The following is a 16,427-nucleotide window of genomic DNA, read 5'->3' on the forward strand; positions in this document are numbered from 1 at the left end:
TTTTATTCCAGGGTAATAAAGTATTGGCGCCATAATGGTGACCTCCGAGTGAATCTCGAGCCTCCACGAGGACCCTTCGGGCTCTCATGGGGTGTTAAGGTCAAGTACGCAATCAATTTGAAGTTGGCGAATGGAGTTCAAGCGACATCGAAGTCCGTCGTCCAATCACCTATGGCATGATCTCTCTCAATGGAAGTAATCGGGCGGAAATTGAGATCCGCGTGCGCATTAATTCATCGTCAGGCTTGCCAAAAAAAGATCTTAAGTGCTTCGACGAGCCGGTGGAGGACCTGACTGATGTGGTGCTTATTGTTGAAGATCGGAAGTTCCATGTTATTAGAAAGTTCCTGGCCTCCCATTCGTCCTACTTCAAGAATCTTCTGCTCGGAAACTTCCCAGAGCCCGGAGGTGACGCTACCAGGCGTTAACGCTGCGGATTTTCAGAATTTCTTGGAAGTTCTATATCTAGAACCAGCTATTGATGGTATCCAGTTTCTTTAATTCTACGTAGAAAATATAATTATATTTCAGAGAACACCGTTATTGGGATTCATCACCTGGCAGACATGTACGATGTGGAGCCAGTTGTCCGAAAGTGTGAAAAGTTTCTGATAGAGAAGTCACAGCTGACCGTCAATGAGAAGCTCCATTTTGCGATGCAACACAGAATGGAGAATCTGAAGGAATACTGCCTTTCGAAAATCAAACTTTGGACGATATCCGCTCAGTTCTACCGGCTGACCTGACCCAATTGGATCCTTCGCTAGCAACTGTTCTTCTCGAGAAAGCAGTGGCTCAGAAATCTCATTCGTCGGATGGTTGGCTTAATTGTAATGGTTTGCATGATGCCTAAACCTCTTCGCTTGAAAAATGTCCGTTTTAATTAAGGGATTTTCATGAATAAAAGTTACCAAGTTACCAAGATTTTATTTTGAAAAATATATTTTTCCAATTTCGCCGTACGGGATCGGCAATCTGAAAATGTACCAAAATTGGTCTTAATTTTGCGTCTGTTTCTCTTTTTTCTTGAACTTCACCACCATCTTAGTAGTACCGCCTTTCCTATAGATCATATTACCTTTGAAACTTGAGAGTTTTGAAAAATTTAAAAATCAGTGCACATTTGGAATTATATATTCTCTATCGTTTACCTCAATCGGTTTCATGAACTTTTCAGTATTTATTTGAATCTCAATTTTACAAAGCATATTTAAAAAAATTAAAATAATTATTCGACAATTTTGACAATCATAGTTAGATATAACGAACGTAATGCATCGACCGTTTCTCGTGCATTTGAGCACAACACGAAAACATGTGATGAATATCAGAAGAAAATGAAGAATGACATCCGTGGAGAGATTCAAATATACAAACCTCGCTGGTGCTCGCTGGTAGTTATGAAGCAGTGGCCTCGATCGGCAGTGGTCTCATTCGAAGGCGAAGAACGAGTTCAAGGGATGCTCGTACTTTTTGGGGTTTTCTTCCGGAAAGGTGGCTGGCAGACATACGACTAAAAATGGGGCTGAACAGGGTCCAGGATTCGTCGAATGGAATGGAAAATTCAAAGTTTTCAAGGAAGATTTGTTGTTTCCACATTATACCACGTGGAATATGCTCTACATGGTTGGAGAGTAATTTTCCCTGTAGTCGTTTCAACTTAAACTCAGTTAAGGACTACAGAAGTACTTTTTTAAAGTATTATTTTGTGTTGTAAATGTATGATTTGTAAAATTAAATAATAAAATGTTCCATTCTGATAATTGTTTTTTTACGAAAACGAGAGATGAGAGAGTTTCCTCGTGACCAAGAGCCTTTCAATTGTTTATAGCCAAACTGTTATGCCCAGGTGTTGTCAAGGTGCTCAAATTTCAAATTTTATCAAATTTTAGGTCATTTTTTGAGCCACCATGTTTTTTGAGAAGTTTCCAAGAAGTTTCATCAGGAAATTCGGCGTATTCAGAGAATTTTAAGTCTGATAAAGCAATACAAAAATTCGGCAATACAACTTTTAATATATTAATTTACATTCTCCGTTTTGAAATGTCTCTCGCTTTTCTTATCAAAAACTATAACCAAACCACAACAATGTTTGAGTTTACAATTTAACACCGAAACAAAAAATCATTTCACGAATAAACGAGAATTGTTGATCACGAATCTCTTTTTTCTAAAAAATAAAATAAACTCGTAAAAAATGGACCAAAACAATTTTATTGGTCTCTCTCATGAAATTCCTCAGCCCAAGTGAATTTCAAAGCGTAGGAGTGTACTGAGACTGGAAGAATTACTGCCAAACTTACTTTTAAAAAATGAAATAAAAAAAAACAATTGATCTCAGGAGTTTTATGGTTTGCAAAACTCCGCAACAGTTACGCGACTGTTATCGTCAATTACCCCCAATGTTCCACCTTTACACTTTACGTTGGGAAGCTTCATTTTTTCGATCATTAAAACTCTGTGTAATTGTCGCCAAGTTTTACTGCGTATATTCTAACTAAATTCCATGAAATTAAATTAAACTGCTCAAAGAAATAACCAACAATTTTATTTTATTTTATAAAAACTAACAAATCGGATTGGGCAAACAAAAAACAACTGGAATTCACATTACTCATGCTATTACTCAGGCAACCACGTTAAGGGTCTAATTAGAAAAAATGGTAATAAATTAGAAAAAAGCAATTCTAATTCGAACACGTTAGATCACCTATTTTTCTAATTAGACCACCAAACGGGTTGTCTAAGTAACAAAACCATCTTATCTCTCGTTTTTGTAAAAAAAAAAACAATTATTACAATGAAACAGTTTATTACTTAATTTTACAAATCATACATTTACAACAGGAACAGAAAATAATATTTCAAAAAAAGTTCTTCTGATGCTCTAAAATCAGTTCAAATGAAAACGACTACAGGGAAAATTACTCTCCAACCATGTAGAGCATATTCCACGTGCCAGTGGTGACATTGAAAACAGTCAGTTGTCCATCCCAATTGATGAATCCTGGACCTTTTTCAGCCCCATGTTTTCTTGTCCATCTGACAGCCACATTTCTGGAAGAAAATGCCAAGAAGTATGAGCAACCCTTGAAGTCGTTCTTCGCATATGATGCCACTGCCCATTGAACGAACTCCTTCATATGAGTCTCCAAAGCATACCAAATGCTTCTTTCAATTCTCCGATACATAATATTATCCAGTTTCTTCCAATATTGTCCACATGTGTACTCACTGTGCTCAAATGCACGAGAAATGATCACGCTGAACTTTCCGCGATTTGTCGAGACAAACACCATTTCGGGTTTCACGACGTGAATCTCGTAGTGAACGTTTTTCTCGAAAACATACAGATAGAAGTTGTCCCTGAAATATTATCCTGATTTTCTGAAAAGCGAAAGATGACGTACTCTGTGAGAATAGAATCTAATCCTTTTTTGAGCTCGGTGGCCATGTCTTCGTCCTTATCAAACGATCCTTCTCCTTGAATTCTCTCCACGTACTTTTTGAGTTTCGGCCAGTATGGTCTATCGTTCAAATAATGTTTCTCCCATTGTTCGACCAGAGTAGTGTAGTAAGTTATCTTCTCAATTATTTTCTTACTGTCACTTTCGTCTTTTGGATGAAGAAATCCCATTGCGAAGCATTCCAAGAGTAACTTAAAGTCAACAGTGAGTGTGTGAAGATGTTTTATTGAACTTACGAATTGTGAAAGTGTGCTATTGAGCACGTCTTTCCACTTTTGGAATGTTGCTTTTGAAGTCAGCTCGTCTCCCGCCATACTAACTTTGAGAGGGTTTGTCACATCCGACTCCAGCTTGATCAACATATCCTGGAAATGGATCGTATCAGAAACTTCAAGCTATAAATCTTCTCTTACTCTGACATATCTCTCTGGTTTAATTTCGTTGTAGCATTCTTCAAATCTCTCCTTAGTTTTCGTGTCAATAGTCGCCACACAGTCAATCATGTAGTCAAAAAGAAGAGAAGCCTTGTGTGCGTAATTCTGGAAGGATTCTGATAATATTAATAAAAGGTTTTTTTCACTGACATTATAGAAATCTTTCTCCACCATAAACGCTTTCAATTCGTCAAATTGGACGACCATCTTTTGCGAGAGCTGAAACCGTATTCGTTTTGGTATAAATTTGTATACCATGAAACAAAGATTACCGATTCAAGTTGACTCTTGAGATTTCCCAACTCTTCAAGCACAGGATCCTTCTTTTCTGGTTTCGTCATGTCGAGAATATCTTTCAGAAGTGATCCGAATGGACCAAAGAACTGAAGATATTTGGGAAACTTTTCAAAAACAATCTTTCCAATGTCAACCAAATCCTTTGTGATAGTTGCGACGTTTTTCACAGTGGTTCGAGCATCAACTCCTTCTGCAATAAAATTATTCGTGTTATTACGTGTTTGTTCTACAACTTACGTGGAGAATATCCTCGTGGAACAACGGTATATCTCAGCGCCTCGTTGAGAAATTCTGAAAGTCAAGTGAAGGTAACCATTTTTTGAAAAAAGGCAATATACTCACTCAATGATTGGTCGCTGAGAATGTCTCCTTCTTCCTTCGCAATCGAAATGATCTCCATGGTGGCTGGAGAATAAATTTCAAAAACTTCCGATGGCTCCAACAGCTCCATCGTTTTCTTCTCATCCATACCGTTTTGCTGCTTCTCGTGCAGAGCATCGTACTCCGCGAAAAGCTTCGTCGTCAGTCGGTTTGGATCGGGCTTACCGTACTCCTCAGTCTCCATTTTCTCAACAGTTGACGGCATTCTCGAGTGAAATCAAAGCGACGAATGATGCCAAGTCTTCTCCGAAGTCTCCTTTTATACGAACGTTTGGACAAAGATCAGAGTTATCGTGCCACCGAACGTGCTTACGGGCAGATGAAGTTTAGTCGCTACACGGCGATAAAAGTATGTACCTACTGATAACATTTCTATGAAGAAAGAGAGAGGAGGCATAAAGACGTGCCGTTCGTGATCAACAATTCTTGTTTATTGGCGAAATGATATTGTGTTTCGTTGGAAAATTGTAAAATCAAATATTGTTGTGGTTTGGTTATAGTTTCTGATAAGAAAATCGAAAGACTTTTCAAAACGAAAACTCTCTATTACTACAGGGTGGCAATTAATTATATTAGTTAGGATCTATAGCTTGGAGTAACTTCCGATATATTTGAAAAAAAATGTCAGAAATTAACAAAGATGGGCACTATGTAAAAGTCATGTTTTGAGTAAAATTTCAAGTGAGCCTCTAATATAGCTTTTCACAAACAGTATTTGATGATTGTGATATTTTTTTACCTTTGAGCGTTATCGAATAATCTAAAACACATGTTAATTATAGTCAAGTAGTTTGTCTACTGTTTTACAGTTGTATTAAACCGACCACATCAATATCCGACGCGTTAGATGACCTCAAAACCAGTAGTGGCTTTTTTTTCTTTTTTTGTTGCTCCTAAAAATCAAAATAGACAACTTATAAAAAATTACTTTGGTATGCCTTTAAAAGACGGGCCCCATTCCACATGTAAGCACCTATTAGGTTCCAAATTCAAGCTGGTTTAATTGTCTCGAGTGACTTGAATTTCTGGCATAATAACTTTTAATGTTGTGCAATTAACATTGTTATCGTGTAGTCAAATTAAAGAAAAATATTGAAAGAACCCGTTTTGATTAAATTCGACATTGAAATAATTCCTTCATGCCTAGAACACGTTAGTTTCTTTTTTGCAGAGCAAATTTCATTTATGAATTCTTGTTCACAATTAATTTGTTGTAATTGTGATTTAATTTTGTGAATTTATATTTTTTCTGAAAGTTATTTCCCGACATTACCTTGTCGCTAAAATTAATTGTCACCATGTATTAATAGACAGTCTCCGTCTTGAAAAGTCTCTCGATTTTCTTATCAAAAACTATAACCAAACCACAACAATATTTGAGTTTACAATTTAACACCGAAACACAATATCATCTCGCCAATAAACAAGAATTGTTGATCATGAATCTCTTTTTTCTTCTTTATTTCTCTACTTCTTTCTTCATTGATATATTATCAGTAAGCAATTACTCTTATCGCCGTGATGCGACTAAACTTCATCTGCTCGTATGAATTTTTGGTGGCACGTAACTCTGTTCTTTGTCCGAACGTTCGTATAAATGGAGACTTCGGAGAAGAGTTGGCATCATTCGTCGCTTTGATTTCACTCGAAAATGACGCCGCCACCTGTCGAGGAAGTGGAGAATGTGGAGAACGGAAGCCAGATCCGAACCGACTGACGACGAAACTTTTCGCGGAGTACGATGCTCTGCACGAGAAGGAGCATAACGGCACAGATGAAAAGAGAACGATGGAGCTCTTGGAGCAATCGGAAATTTTTGAAATTTATTCTCCAGCCACCATGGAGCCACCATGGCAAAGGAACGATTTGAAGAATGCTACAAGGAAGTTAATCCATTGAGATATATCGGAGTAAGATAATATTTACAGTGTGAAGTTTCTAATACAATTCATTTCCAGTATATGTTGATCAAGCTGGAGTCGGATGTGACGAACCCTCTCAAAGTGATTATGGAGGGAGAGGAGCTTCCTTCAAAAGCAACATTCGAAAAGTGGAAAGACGTGCTCAATAGCACACTTTCACAATTCGTAAGTTTATTCGAGCATCTTCACATACTCTGCTGACTTTAAGTTGATGTTGGAATGCTTCGCTACGGGACTTCTTCATCCAGAAGACAATAGTGACAGTAAGAAAATCATGGAAAAGTTGACTTACTACGATACTCTATTCAAACAATGGGAGAATCTTTATTTGAACGACATACCATACTGGCCGAAACTCAAAAAGTACGTTGAGAGAATTCAAGGAGAAGGATCGTTTGACAGGGACGAAGACATGGCCACTGAGCTCTTAAAAGGATTCGAGACCATTTTCACAAAGTACGTCATCTTTTCGCCACTCAATAAATCATGATAATGTTTCAGTGACAACTTCTATATGTTTGTGTTCGCCAGAGACATTCACTACGAGATTCACGTTGTAAAACCCGAAATGGTGTTCATCTCGAAGAATATCGGAAAGTTCGACGTCATCGTTTCTCGTGCATTTGAGCACAACACGAAAACATGTGATGAATATCAGAAGAAAATGAAGAATGACATCCGTGGAGAGATTCAAATATACAAACCTCGCTGGTGCTCGCTGGTAGTTATGAAGCAGTGGCCTCGATCGGCAGTGGTCTCATTCGAAGGCGAAGAACGAGTTCAAGGGATGCTCGTACTTTTTGGGGTTTTCTTCCGGAAAGGTGGCTGGCAGACATACGACTAAAAATGGGGCTGAACAGGGTCCAGGATTCGTCGAATGGAATGGAAAATTCAAAGTTTTCAAGGAAGATTTGTTGTTTCCACATTATACCACGTGGAATATGCTCTACATGGTTGGAGAGTAATTTTCCCTGTAGTCGTTTCAACTTAAACTCAGTTAAGGACTACAGAAGTACTTTTTTAAAGTATTATTTTGTGTTGTAAATGTATGATTTGTAAAATTAAATAATAAAATGTTCCATTCTGATAATTGTTTTTTTACGAAAACGAGAGATGAGAGAGTTTCCTCGTGACCAAGAGCCTTTCAATTGTTTATAGCCAAACTGTTATGCCCAGGTGTTGTCAAGGTGCTCAAATTTCAAATTTTATCAAATTTTAGGTCATTTTTTGAGCCACCATGTTTTTTGAGAAGTTTCCAAGAAGTTTCATCAGGAAATTCGGCGTATTCAGAGAATTTTAAGTCTGATAAAGCAATACAAAAATTCGGCAATACAACTTTTAATATATTAATTTACATTCTCCGTTTTGAAATGTCTCTCGCTTTTCTTATCAAAAACTATAACCAAACCACAACAATGTTTGAGTTTACAATTTAACACCGAAACAAAAAATCATTTCACGAATAAACGAGAATTGTTGATCACGAATCTCTTTTTTCTAAAAAATAAAATAAACTCGTAAAAAATGGACCAAAACAATTTTATTGGTCTCTCTCATGAAATTCCTCAGCCCAAGTGAATTTCAAAGCGTAGGAGTGTACTGAGACTGGAAGAATTACTGCCAAACTTACTTTTAAAAAATGAAATAAAAAAAAACAATTGATCTCAGGAGTTTTATGGTTTGCAAAACTCCGCAACAGTTACGCGACTGTTATCGTCAATTACCCCCAATGTTCCACCTTTACACTTTACGTTGGGAAGCTTCATTTTTTCGATCATTAAAACTCTGTGTAATTGTCGCCAAGTTTTACTGCGTATATTCTAACTAAATTCCATGAAATTAAATTAAACTGCTCAAAGAAATAACCAACAATTTTATTTTATTTTATAAAAACTAACAAATCGGATTGGGCAAACAAAAAACAACTGGAATTCACATTACTCATGCTATTACTCAGGCAACCACGTTAAGGGTCTAATTAGAAAAAATGGTAATAAATTAGAAAAAAGCAATTCTAATTCGAACACGTTAGATCACCTATTTTTCTAATTAGACCACCAAACGGGTTGTCTAAGTAACAAAACCATCTTATCTCTCGTTTTTGTAAAAAAAAAAACAATTATTACAATGAAACAGTTTATTACTTAATTTTACAAATCATACATTTACAACAGGAACAGAAAATAATATTTCAAAAAAAGTTCTTCTGATGCTCTAAAATCAGTTCAAATGAAAACGACTACAGGGAAAATTACTCTCCAACCATGTAGAGCATATTCCACGTGCCAGTGGTGACATTGAAAACAGTCAGTTGTCCATCCCAATTGATGAATCCTGGACCTTTTTCAGCCCCATGTTTTCTTGTCCATCTGACAGCCACATTTCTGGAAGAAAATGCCAAGAAGTATGAGCAACCCTTGAAGTCGTTCTTCGCATATGATGCCACTGCCCATTGAACGAACTCCTTCATATGAGTCTCCAAAGCATACCAAATGCTTCTTTCAATTCTCCGATACATAATATTATCCAGTTTCTTCCAATATTGTCCACATGTGTACTCACTGTGCTCAAATGCACGAGAAATGATCACGCTGAACTTTCCGCGATTTGTCGAGACAAACACCATTTCGGGTTTCACGACGTGAATCTCGTAGTGAACGTTTTTCTCGAAAACATACAGATAGAAGTTGTCCCTGAAATATTATCCTGATTTTCTGAAAAGCGAAAGATGACGTACTCTGTGAGAATAGAATCTAATCCTTTTTTGAGCTCGGTGGCCATGTCTTCGTCCTTATCAAACGATCCTTCTCCTTGAATTCTCTCCACGTACTTTTTGAGTTTCGGCCAGTATGGTCTATCGTTCAAATAATGTTTCTCCCATTGTTCGACCAGAGTAGTGTAGTAAGTTATCTTCTCAATTATTTTCTTACTGTCACTTTCGTCTTTTGGATGAAGAAATCCCATTGCGAAGCATTCCAAGAGTAACTTAAAGTCAACAGTGAGTGTGTGAAGATGTTTTATTGAACTTACGAATTGTGAAAGTGTGCTATTGAGCACGTCTTTCCACTTTTGGAATGTTGCTTTTGAAGTCAGCTCGTCTCCCGCCATACTAACTTTGAGAGGGTTTGTCACATCCGACTCCAGCTTGATCAACATATCCTGGAAATGGATCGTATCAGAAACTTCAAGCTATAAATCTTCTCTTACTCTGACATATCTCTCTGGTTTAATTTCGTTGTAGCATTCTTCAAATCTCTCCTTAGTTTTCGTGTCAATAGTCGCCACACAGTCAATCATGTAGTCAAAAAGAAGAGAAGCCTTGTGTGCGTAATTCTGGAAGGATTCTGATAATATTAATAAAAGGTTTTTTTCACTGACATTATAGAAATCTTTCTCCACCATAAACGCTTTCAATTCGTCAAATTGGACGACCATCTTTTGCGAGAGCTGAAACCGTATTCGTTTTGGTATAAATTTGTATACCATGAAACAAAGATTACCGATTCAAGTTGACTCTTGAGATTTCCCAACTCTTCAAGCACAGGATCCTTCTTTTCTGGTTTCGTCATGTCGAGAATATCTTTCAGAAGTGATCCGAATGGACCAAAGAACTGAAGATATTTGGGAAACTTTTCAAAAACAATCTTTCCAATGTCAACCAAATCCTTTGTGATAGTTGCGACGTTTTTCACAGTGGTTCGAGCATCAACTCCTTCTGCAATAAAATTATTCGTGTTATTACGTGTTTGTTCTACAACTTACGTGGAGAATATCCTCGTGGAACAACGGTATATCTCAGCGCCTCGTTGAGAAATTCTGAAAGTCAAGTGAAGGTAACCATTTTTTGAAAAAAGGCAATATACTCACTCAATGATTGGTCGCTGAGAATGTCTCCTTCTTCCTTCGCAATCGAAATGATCTCCATGGTGGCTGGAGAATAAATTTCAAAAACTTCCGATGGCTCCAACAGCTCCATCGTTTTCTTCTCATCCATACCGTTTTGCTGCTTCTCGTGCAGAGCATCGTACTCCGCGAAAAGCTTCGTCGTCAGTCGGTTTGGATCGGGCTTACCGTACTCCTCAGTCTCCATTTTCTCAACAGTTGACGGCATTCTCGAGTGAAATCAAAGCGACGAATGATGCCAAGTCTTCTCCGAAGTCTCCTTTTATACGAACGTTTGGACAAAGATCAGAGTTATCGTGCCACCGAACGTGCTTACGGGCAGATGAAGTTTAGTCGCTACACGGCGATAAAAGTATGTACCTACTGATAACATTTCTATGAAGAAAGAGAGAGGAGGCATAAAGACGTGCCGTTCGTGATCAACAATTCTTGTTTATTGGCGAAATGATATTGTGTTTCGTTGGAAAATTGTAAAATCAAATATTGTTGTGGTTTGGTTATAGTTTCTGATAAGAAAATCGAAAGACTTTTCAAAACGAAAACTCTCTATTACTACAGGGTGGCAATTAATTATATTAGTTAGGATCTATAGCTTGGAGTAACTTCCGATATATTTGAAAAAAAATGTCAGAAATTAACAAAGATGGGCACTATGTAAAAGTCATGTTTTGAGTAAAATTTCAAGTGAGCCTCTAATATAGCTTTTCACAAACAGTATTTGATGATTGTGATATTTTTTTACCTTTGAGCGTTATCGAATAATCTAAAACACATGTTAATTATAGTCAAGTAGTTTGTCTACTGTTTTACAGTTGTATTAAACCGACCACATCAATATCCGACGCGTTAGATGACCTCAAAACCAGTAGTGGCTTTTTTTTCTTTTTTTGTTGCTCCTAAAAATCAAAATAGACAACTTATAAAAAATTACTTTGGTATGCCTTTAAAAGACGGGCCCCATTCCACATGTAAGCACCTATTAGGTTCCAAATTCAAGCTGGTTTAATTGTCTCGAGTGACTTGAATTTCTGGCATAATAACTTTTAATGTTGTGCAATTAACATTGTTATCGTGTAGTCAAATTAAAGAAAAATATTGAAAGAACCCGTTTTGATTAAATTCGACATTGAAATAATTCCTTCATGCCTAGAACACGTTAGTTTCTTTTTTGCAGAGCAAATTTCATTTATGAATTCTTGTTCACAATTAATTTGTTGTAATTGTGATTTAATTTTGTGAATTTATATTTTTTCTGAAAGTTATTTCCCGACATTACCTTGTCGCTAAAATTAATTGTCACCATGTATTAATAGACAGTCTCCGTCTTGAAAAGTCTCTCGATTTTCTTATCAAAAACTATAACCAAACCACAACAATATTTGAGTTTACAATTTAACACCGAAACACAATATCATCTCGCCAATAAACAAGAATTGTTGATCATGAATCTCTTTTTTCTTCTTTATTTCTCTACTTCTTTCTTCATTGATATATTATCAGTAAGCAATTACTCTTATCGCCGTGATGCGACTAAACTTCATCTGCTCGTATGAATTTTTGGTGGCACGTAACTCTGTTCTTTGTCCGAACGTTCGTATAAATGGAGACTTCGGAGAAGAGTTGGCATCATTCGTCGCTTTGATTTCACTCGAAAATGACGCCGCCACCTGTCGAGGAAGTGGAGAATGTGGAGAACGGAAGCCAGATCCGAACCGACTGACGACGAAACTTTTCGCGGAGTACGATGCTCTGCACGAGAAGGAGCATAACGGCACAGATGAAAAGAGAACGATGGAGCTCTTGGAGCAATCGGAAATTTTTGAAATTTATTCTCCAGCCACCATGGAGCCACCATGGCAAAGGAACGATTTGAAGAATGCTACAAGGAAGTTAATCCATTGAGATATATCGGAGTAAGATAATATTTACAGTGTGAAGTTTCTAATACAATTCATTTCCAGTATATGTTGATCAAGCTGGAGTCGGATGTGACGAACCCTCTCAAAGTGATTATGGAGGGAGAGGAGCTTCCTTCAAAAGCAACATTCGAAAAGTGGAAAGACGTGCTCAATAGCACACTTTCACAATTCGTAAGTTTATTCGAGCATCTTCACATACTCTGCTGACTTTAAGTTGATGTTGGAATGCTTCGCTACGGGACTTCTTCATCCAGAAGACAATAGTGACAGTAAGAAAATCATGGAAAAGTTGACTTACTACGATACTCTATTCAAACAATGGGAGAATCTTTATTTGAACGACATACCATACTGGCCGAAACTCAAAAAGTACGTTGAGAGAATTCAAGGAGAAGGATCGTTTGACAGGGACGAAGACATGGCCACTGAGCTCTTAAAAGGATTCGAGACCATTTTCACAAAGTACGTCATCTTTTCGCCACTCAATAAATCATGATAATGTTTCAGTGACAACTTCTATATGTTTGTGTTCGCCAGAGACATTCACTACGAGATTCACGTTGTAAAACCCGAAATGGTGTTCATCTCGAAGAATATCGGAAAGTTCGACGTCATCGTTTCTCGTGCATTTGAGCACAACACGAAAACATGTGATGAATATCAGAAGAAAATGAAGAATGACATCCGTGGAGAGATTCAAATATACAAACCTCGCTGGTGCTCGCTGGTAGTTATGAAGCAGTGGCCTCGATCGGCAGTGGTCTCATTCGAAGGCGAAGAACGAGTTCAAGGGATGCTCGTACTTTTTGGGGTTTTCTTCCGGAAAGGTGGCTGGCAGACATACGACTAAAAATGGGGCTGAACAGGGTCCAGGATTCGTCGAATGGAATGGAAAATTCAAAGTTTTCAAGGAAGATTTGTTGTTTCCACATTATACCACGTGGAATATGCTCTACATGGTTGGAGAGTAATTTTCCCTGTAGTCGTTTCAACTTAAACTCAGTTAAGGACTACAGAAGTACTTTTTTAAAGTATTATTTTGTGTTGTAAATGTATGATTTGTAAAATTAAATAATAAAATGTTCCATTCTGATAATTGTTTTTTTACGAAAACGAGAGATGAGAGAGTTTCCTCGTGACCAAGAACCTTTCAATTGTTTATAGCCAAACTGTTATGCCCAGGTGTTGTCAAGGTGCTCAAATTTCAAATTTTATCAAATTTTAGGTCATTTTTTGAGCCGCCATGTTTTTTGAGAAGTTTCCAAGAAGTTTCATCAGGAAATTCGGCGTATTCAGAGAATTTTAAGTCTGATAAAGCAATACAAAAATTCGGCAATACAACTTTTAATATATTAATTTACATTCTCCGTTTTGAAATGTCTCTCGCTTTTCTTATCAAAAACTATAACCAAACCACAACAATGTTTGAGTTTACAATTTAACACCGAAACAAAAAATCATTTCACGAATAAACGAGAATTGTTGATCACGAATCTCTTTTTTCTAAAAAATAAAATAAACTCGTAAAAAATGGACCAAAACAATTTTATTGGTCTCTCTCATGAAATTCCTCAGCCCAAGTGAATTTCAAAGCGTAGGAGTGTACTGAGACTGGAAGAATTACTGCCAAACTTACTTTTAAAAAATGAAATAAAAAAAAACAATTGATCTCAGGAGTTTTATGGTTTGCAAAACTCCGCAACAGTTACGCGACTGTTATCGTCAATTACCCCCAATGTTCCACCTTTACACTTTACGTTGGGAAGCTTCATTTTTTCGATCATTAAAACTCTGTGTAATTGTCGCCAAGTTTTACTGCGTATATTCTAACTAAATTCCATGAAATTAAATTAAACTGCTCAAAGAAATAACCAACAATTTTATAAAAACTAACAAATCGGATTGGGCAAACAAAAAACAATTGGAATTCACATTACTCATGCTATTACTCAGGCAACCACGTTAAGGGTCTAATTAGAAAAAATGGTAATAAATTAGAAAAAAGCAATTCTAATTCGAACACGTTAGATCACCTATTTTTCTAATTAGACCACCAAACGGGTTGTCTAAGTAACAAAACCATCTTATCTCTCGTTTTTGTAAAAAAAAAAACAATTATTACAATGAAACAGTTTATTACTTAATTTTACAAATCATACATTTACAACAGGAACAGAAAATAATATTTCAAAAAAAGTTCTTCTGATGCTCTAAAATCAGTTCAAATGAAAACGACTACAGGGAAAATTACTCTCCAACCATGTAGAGCATATTCCACGTGCCAGTGGTGACATTGAAAACAGTCAGTTGTCCATCCCAATTGATGAATCCTGGACCTTTTTCAGCCCCATGTTTTCTTGTCCATCTGACAGCCACATTTCTGGAAGAAAATGCCAAGAAGTATGAGCAACCCTTGAAGTCGTTCTTCGCATATGATGCCACTGCCCATTGAACGAACTCCTTCATATGAGTCTCCAAAGCATACCAAATGCTTCTTTCAATTCTCCGATACATAATATTATCCAGTTTCTTCCAATATTGTCCACATGTGTACTCACTGTGCTCAAATGCACGAGAAATGATCACGCTGAACTTTCCGCGATTTGTCGAGACAAACACCATTTCGGGTTTCACGACGTGAATCTCGTAGTGAACGTTTTTCTCGAAAACATACAGATAGAAGTTGTCCCTGAAATATTATCCTGATTTTCTGAAAAGCGAAAGATGACGTACTCTGTGAGAATAGAATCTAATCCTTTTTTGAGCTCGGTGGCCATGTCTTCGTCCTTATCAAACGATCCTTCTCCTTGAATTCTCTCCACGTACTTTTTGAGTTTCGGCCAGTATGGTCTATCGTTCAAATAATGTTTCTCCCATTGTTCGACCAGAGTAGTGTAGTAAGTTATCTTCTCAATTATTTTCTTACTGTCACTTTCGTCTTTTGGATGAAGAAATCCCATTGCGAAGCATTCCAAGAGTAACTTAAAGTCAACAGTGAGTGTGTGAAGATGTTTTATTGAACTTACGAATTGTGAAAGTGTGCTATTGAGCACGTCTTTCCACTTTTGGAATGTTGCTTTTGAAGTCAGCTCGTCTCCCGCCATACTAACTTTGAGAGGGTTTGTCACATCCGACTCCAGCTTGATCAACATATCCTGGAAATGGATCGTATCAGAAACTTCAAGCTATAAATCTTCTCTTACTCTGACATATCTCTCTGGTTTAATTTCGTTGTAGCATTCTTCAAATCTCTCCTTAGTTTTCGTGTCAATAGTCGCCACACAGTCAATCATGTAGTCAAAAAGAAGAGAAGCCTTGTGTGCGTAATTCTGGAAGGATTCTGATAATATTAATAAAAGGTTTTTTTCACTGACATTATAGAAATCTTTCTCCACCATAAACGCTTTCAATTCGTCAAATTGGACGACCATCTTTTGCGAGAGCTGAAACCGTATTCGTTTTGGTATAAATTTGTATACCATGAAACAAAGATTACCGATTCAAGTTGACTCTTGAGATTTCCCAACTCTTCAAGCACAGGATCCTTCTTTTCTGGTTTCGTCATGTCGAGAATATCTTTCAGAAGTGATCCGAATGGACCAAAGAACTGAAGATATTTGGGAAACTTTTCAAAAACAATCTTTCCAATGTCAACCAAATCCTTTGTGATAGTTGCGACGTTTTTCACAGTGGTTCGAGCATCAACTCCTTCTGCAATAAAATTATTCGTGTTATTACGTGTTTGTTCTACAACTTACGTGGAGAATATCCTCGTGGAACAACGGTATATCTCAGCGCCTCGTTGAGAAATTCTGAAAGTCAAGTGAAGGTAACCATTTTTTGAAAAAAGGCAATATACTCACTCAATGATTGGTCGCTGAGAATGTCTCCTTCTTCCTTCGCAATCGAAATGATCTCCATGGTGGCTGGAGAATAAATTTCAAAAACTTCCGATGGCTCCAACAGCTCCATCGTTTTCTTCTCATCCATACCGTTTTGCTGCTTCTCGTGCAGAGCATCGTACTCCGCGAAAAGCTTCGTCGTCAGTCGGTTTGGATCGGGCTTACCGTACTCCTCAGTCTCCATTTTCTCAACAGTTGACGG

At 37.2% G+C, this 16,427-nt stretch overlaps 4 protein-coding genes and 2 pseudogenes across 6 annotated transcripts; 3 read left to right on the plus strand and 3 right to left on the minus strand.

The window, feature by feature from the left end:
* Window positions 1-10: 10 nt before the first annotated feature.
* On the plus strand, window positions 11-918 carry F45D11.5 (BTB domain-containing protein). Its single transcript, NM_061481.6, has 2 exons — window positions 11-484; window positions 532-918. Exons 1-2 carry the CDS (start codon window positions 298-300, stop codon window positions 744-746), a joined length of 402 nt encoding a protein of 133 aa, NP_493882.2. The 5' UTR covers window positions 11-297; the 3' UTR covers window positions 747-918.
* Window positions 919-2,924: 2,006 nt separating this feature from the next.
* On the minus strand, window positions 2,925-4,784 carry F45D11.14 (AAA domain-containing protein; the record flags this gene model as incomplete). Its single annotated transcript, NM_061482.3, has 8 exons — window positions 2,925-3,366; window positions 3,411-3,658; window positions 3,704-3,832; window positions 3,881-4,006; window positions 4,052-4,120; window positions 4,174-4,388; window positions 4,436-4,489; window positions 4,541-4,784. 8 exons carry the CDS (start codon window positions 4,782-4,784, stop codon window positions 2,925-2,927), a joined length of 1,527 nt encoding a protein of 508 aa, NP_493883.1.
* A 1,316-nt stretch (window positions 4,785-6,100) lies between these two features.
* F45D11.4 lies at window positions 6,101-7,345 on the plus strand (annotated as a pseudogene). The gene is made up of 4 exons: window positions 6,101-6,489; window positions 6,538-6,666; window positions 6,710-6,957; window positions 7,003-7,345. Coding segments are annotated over exons 1-4 (1,109 nt in total).
* Window positions 7,346-8,752: 1,407 nt separating this feature from the next.
* Window positions 8,753-10,591, minus strand: F45D11.15 (B30.2/SPRY domain-containing protein; the record flags this gene model as incomplete). The annotated part of the gene is made up of 8 exons (NM_061484.1): window positions 8,753-9,194; window positions 9,239-9,486; window positions 9,532-9,660; window positions 9,709-9,834; window positions 9,880-9,948; window positions 10,002-10,216; window positions 10,264-10,317; window positions 10,369-10,591. The coding sequence occupies 8 exons, from the start codon at window positions 10,589-10,591 to the stop codon at window positions 8,753-8,755; spliced, it is 1,506 nt and encodes a 501-aa protein (NP_493885.1).
* A 1,337-nt stretch (window positions 10,592-11,928) lies between these two features.
* On the plus strand, window positions 11,929-13,173 carry F45D11.3 (annotated as a pseudogene). Its single transcript has 4 exons — window positions 11,929-12,317; window positions 12,366-12,494; window positions 12,538-12,785; window positions 12,831-13,173. Coding segments are annotated over exons 1-4 (1,109 nt in total).
* A 1,397-nt stretch (window positions 13,174-14,570) lies between these two features.
* Window positions 14,571-16,409, minus strand: F45D11.16 (B30.2/SPRY domain-containing protein; the record flags this gene model as incomplete). Its single annotated transcript, NM_061486.3, has 8 exons — window positions 14,571-15,012; window positions 15,057-15,304; window positions 15,350-15,478; window positions 15,527-15,652; window positions 15,698-15,766; window positions 15,820-16,034; window positions 16,082-16,135; window positions 16,187-16,409. 8 exons carry the CDS (start codon window positions 16,407-16,409, stop codon window positions 14,571-14,573), a joined length of 1,506 nt encoding a protein of 501 aa, NP_493887.1.
* Between the last annotated feature and the right edge of the window lie 18 nt (window positions 16,410-16,427).

The sequence above is a fragment of the Caenorhabditis elegans genome, chromosome II (genome assembly GCF_000002985.6).
Source record: "Caenorhabditis elegans chromosome II".
In the NCBI taxonomy this organism is placed as follows: Eukaryota; Metazoa; Nematoda; class Chromadorea; order Rhabditida; family Rhabditidae; genus Caenorhabditis; species Caenorhabditis elegans.

Bases quoted from the DNA above. Each gene is read 5' to 3' on its own strand.
- F45D11.5 (NM_061481.6), top strand. From the start codon at position 298: ATGTGGTGCTTATTGTTGAAGATCGGAAGTTCCATGTTATTAGAAAGT. The intron at 485-531 runs GTATCCAGTTTC...ATTATATTTCAG, and splicing joins TCTAGAACCAGCTATTGATG to AGAACACCGTTATTGGGATT.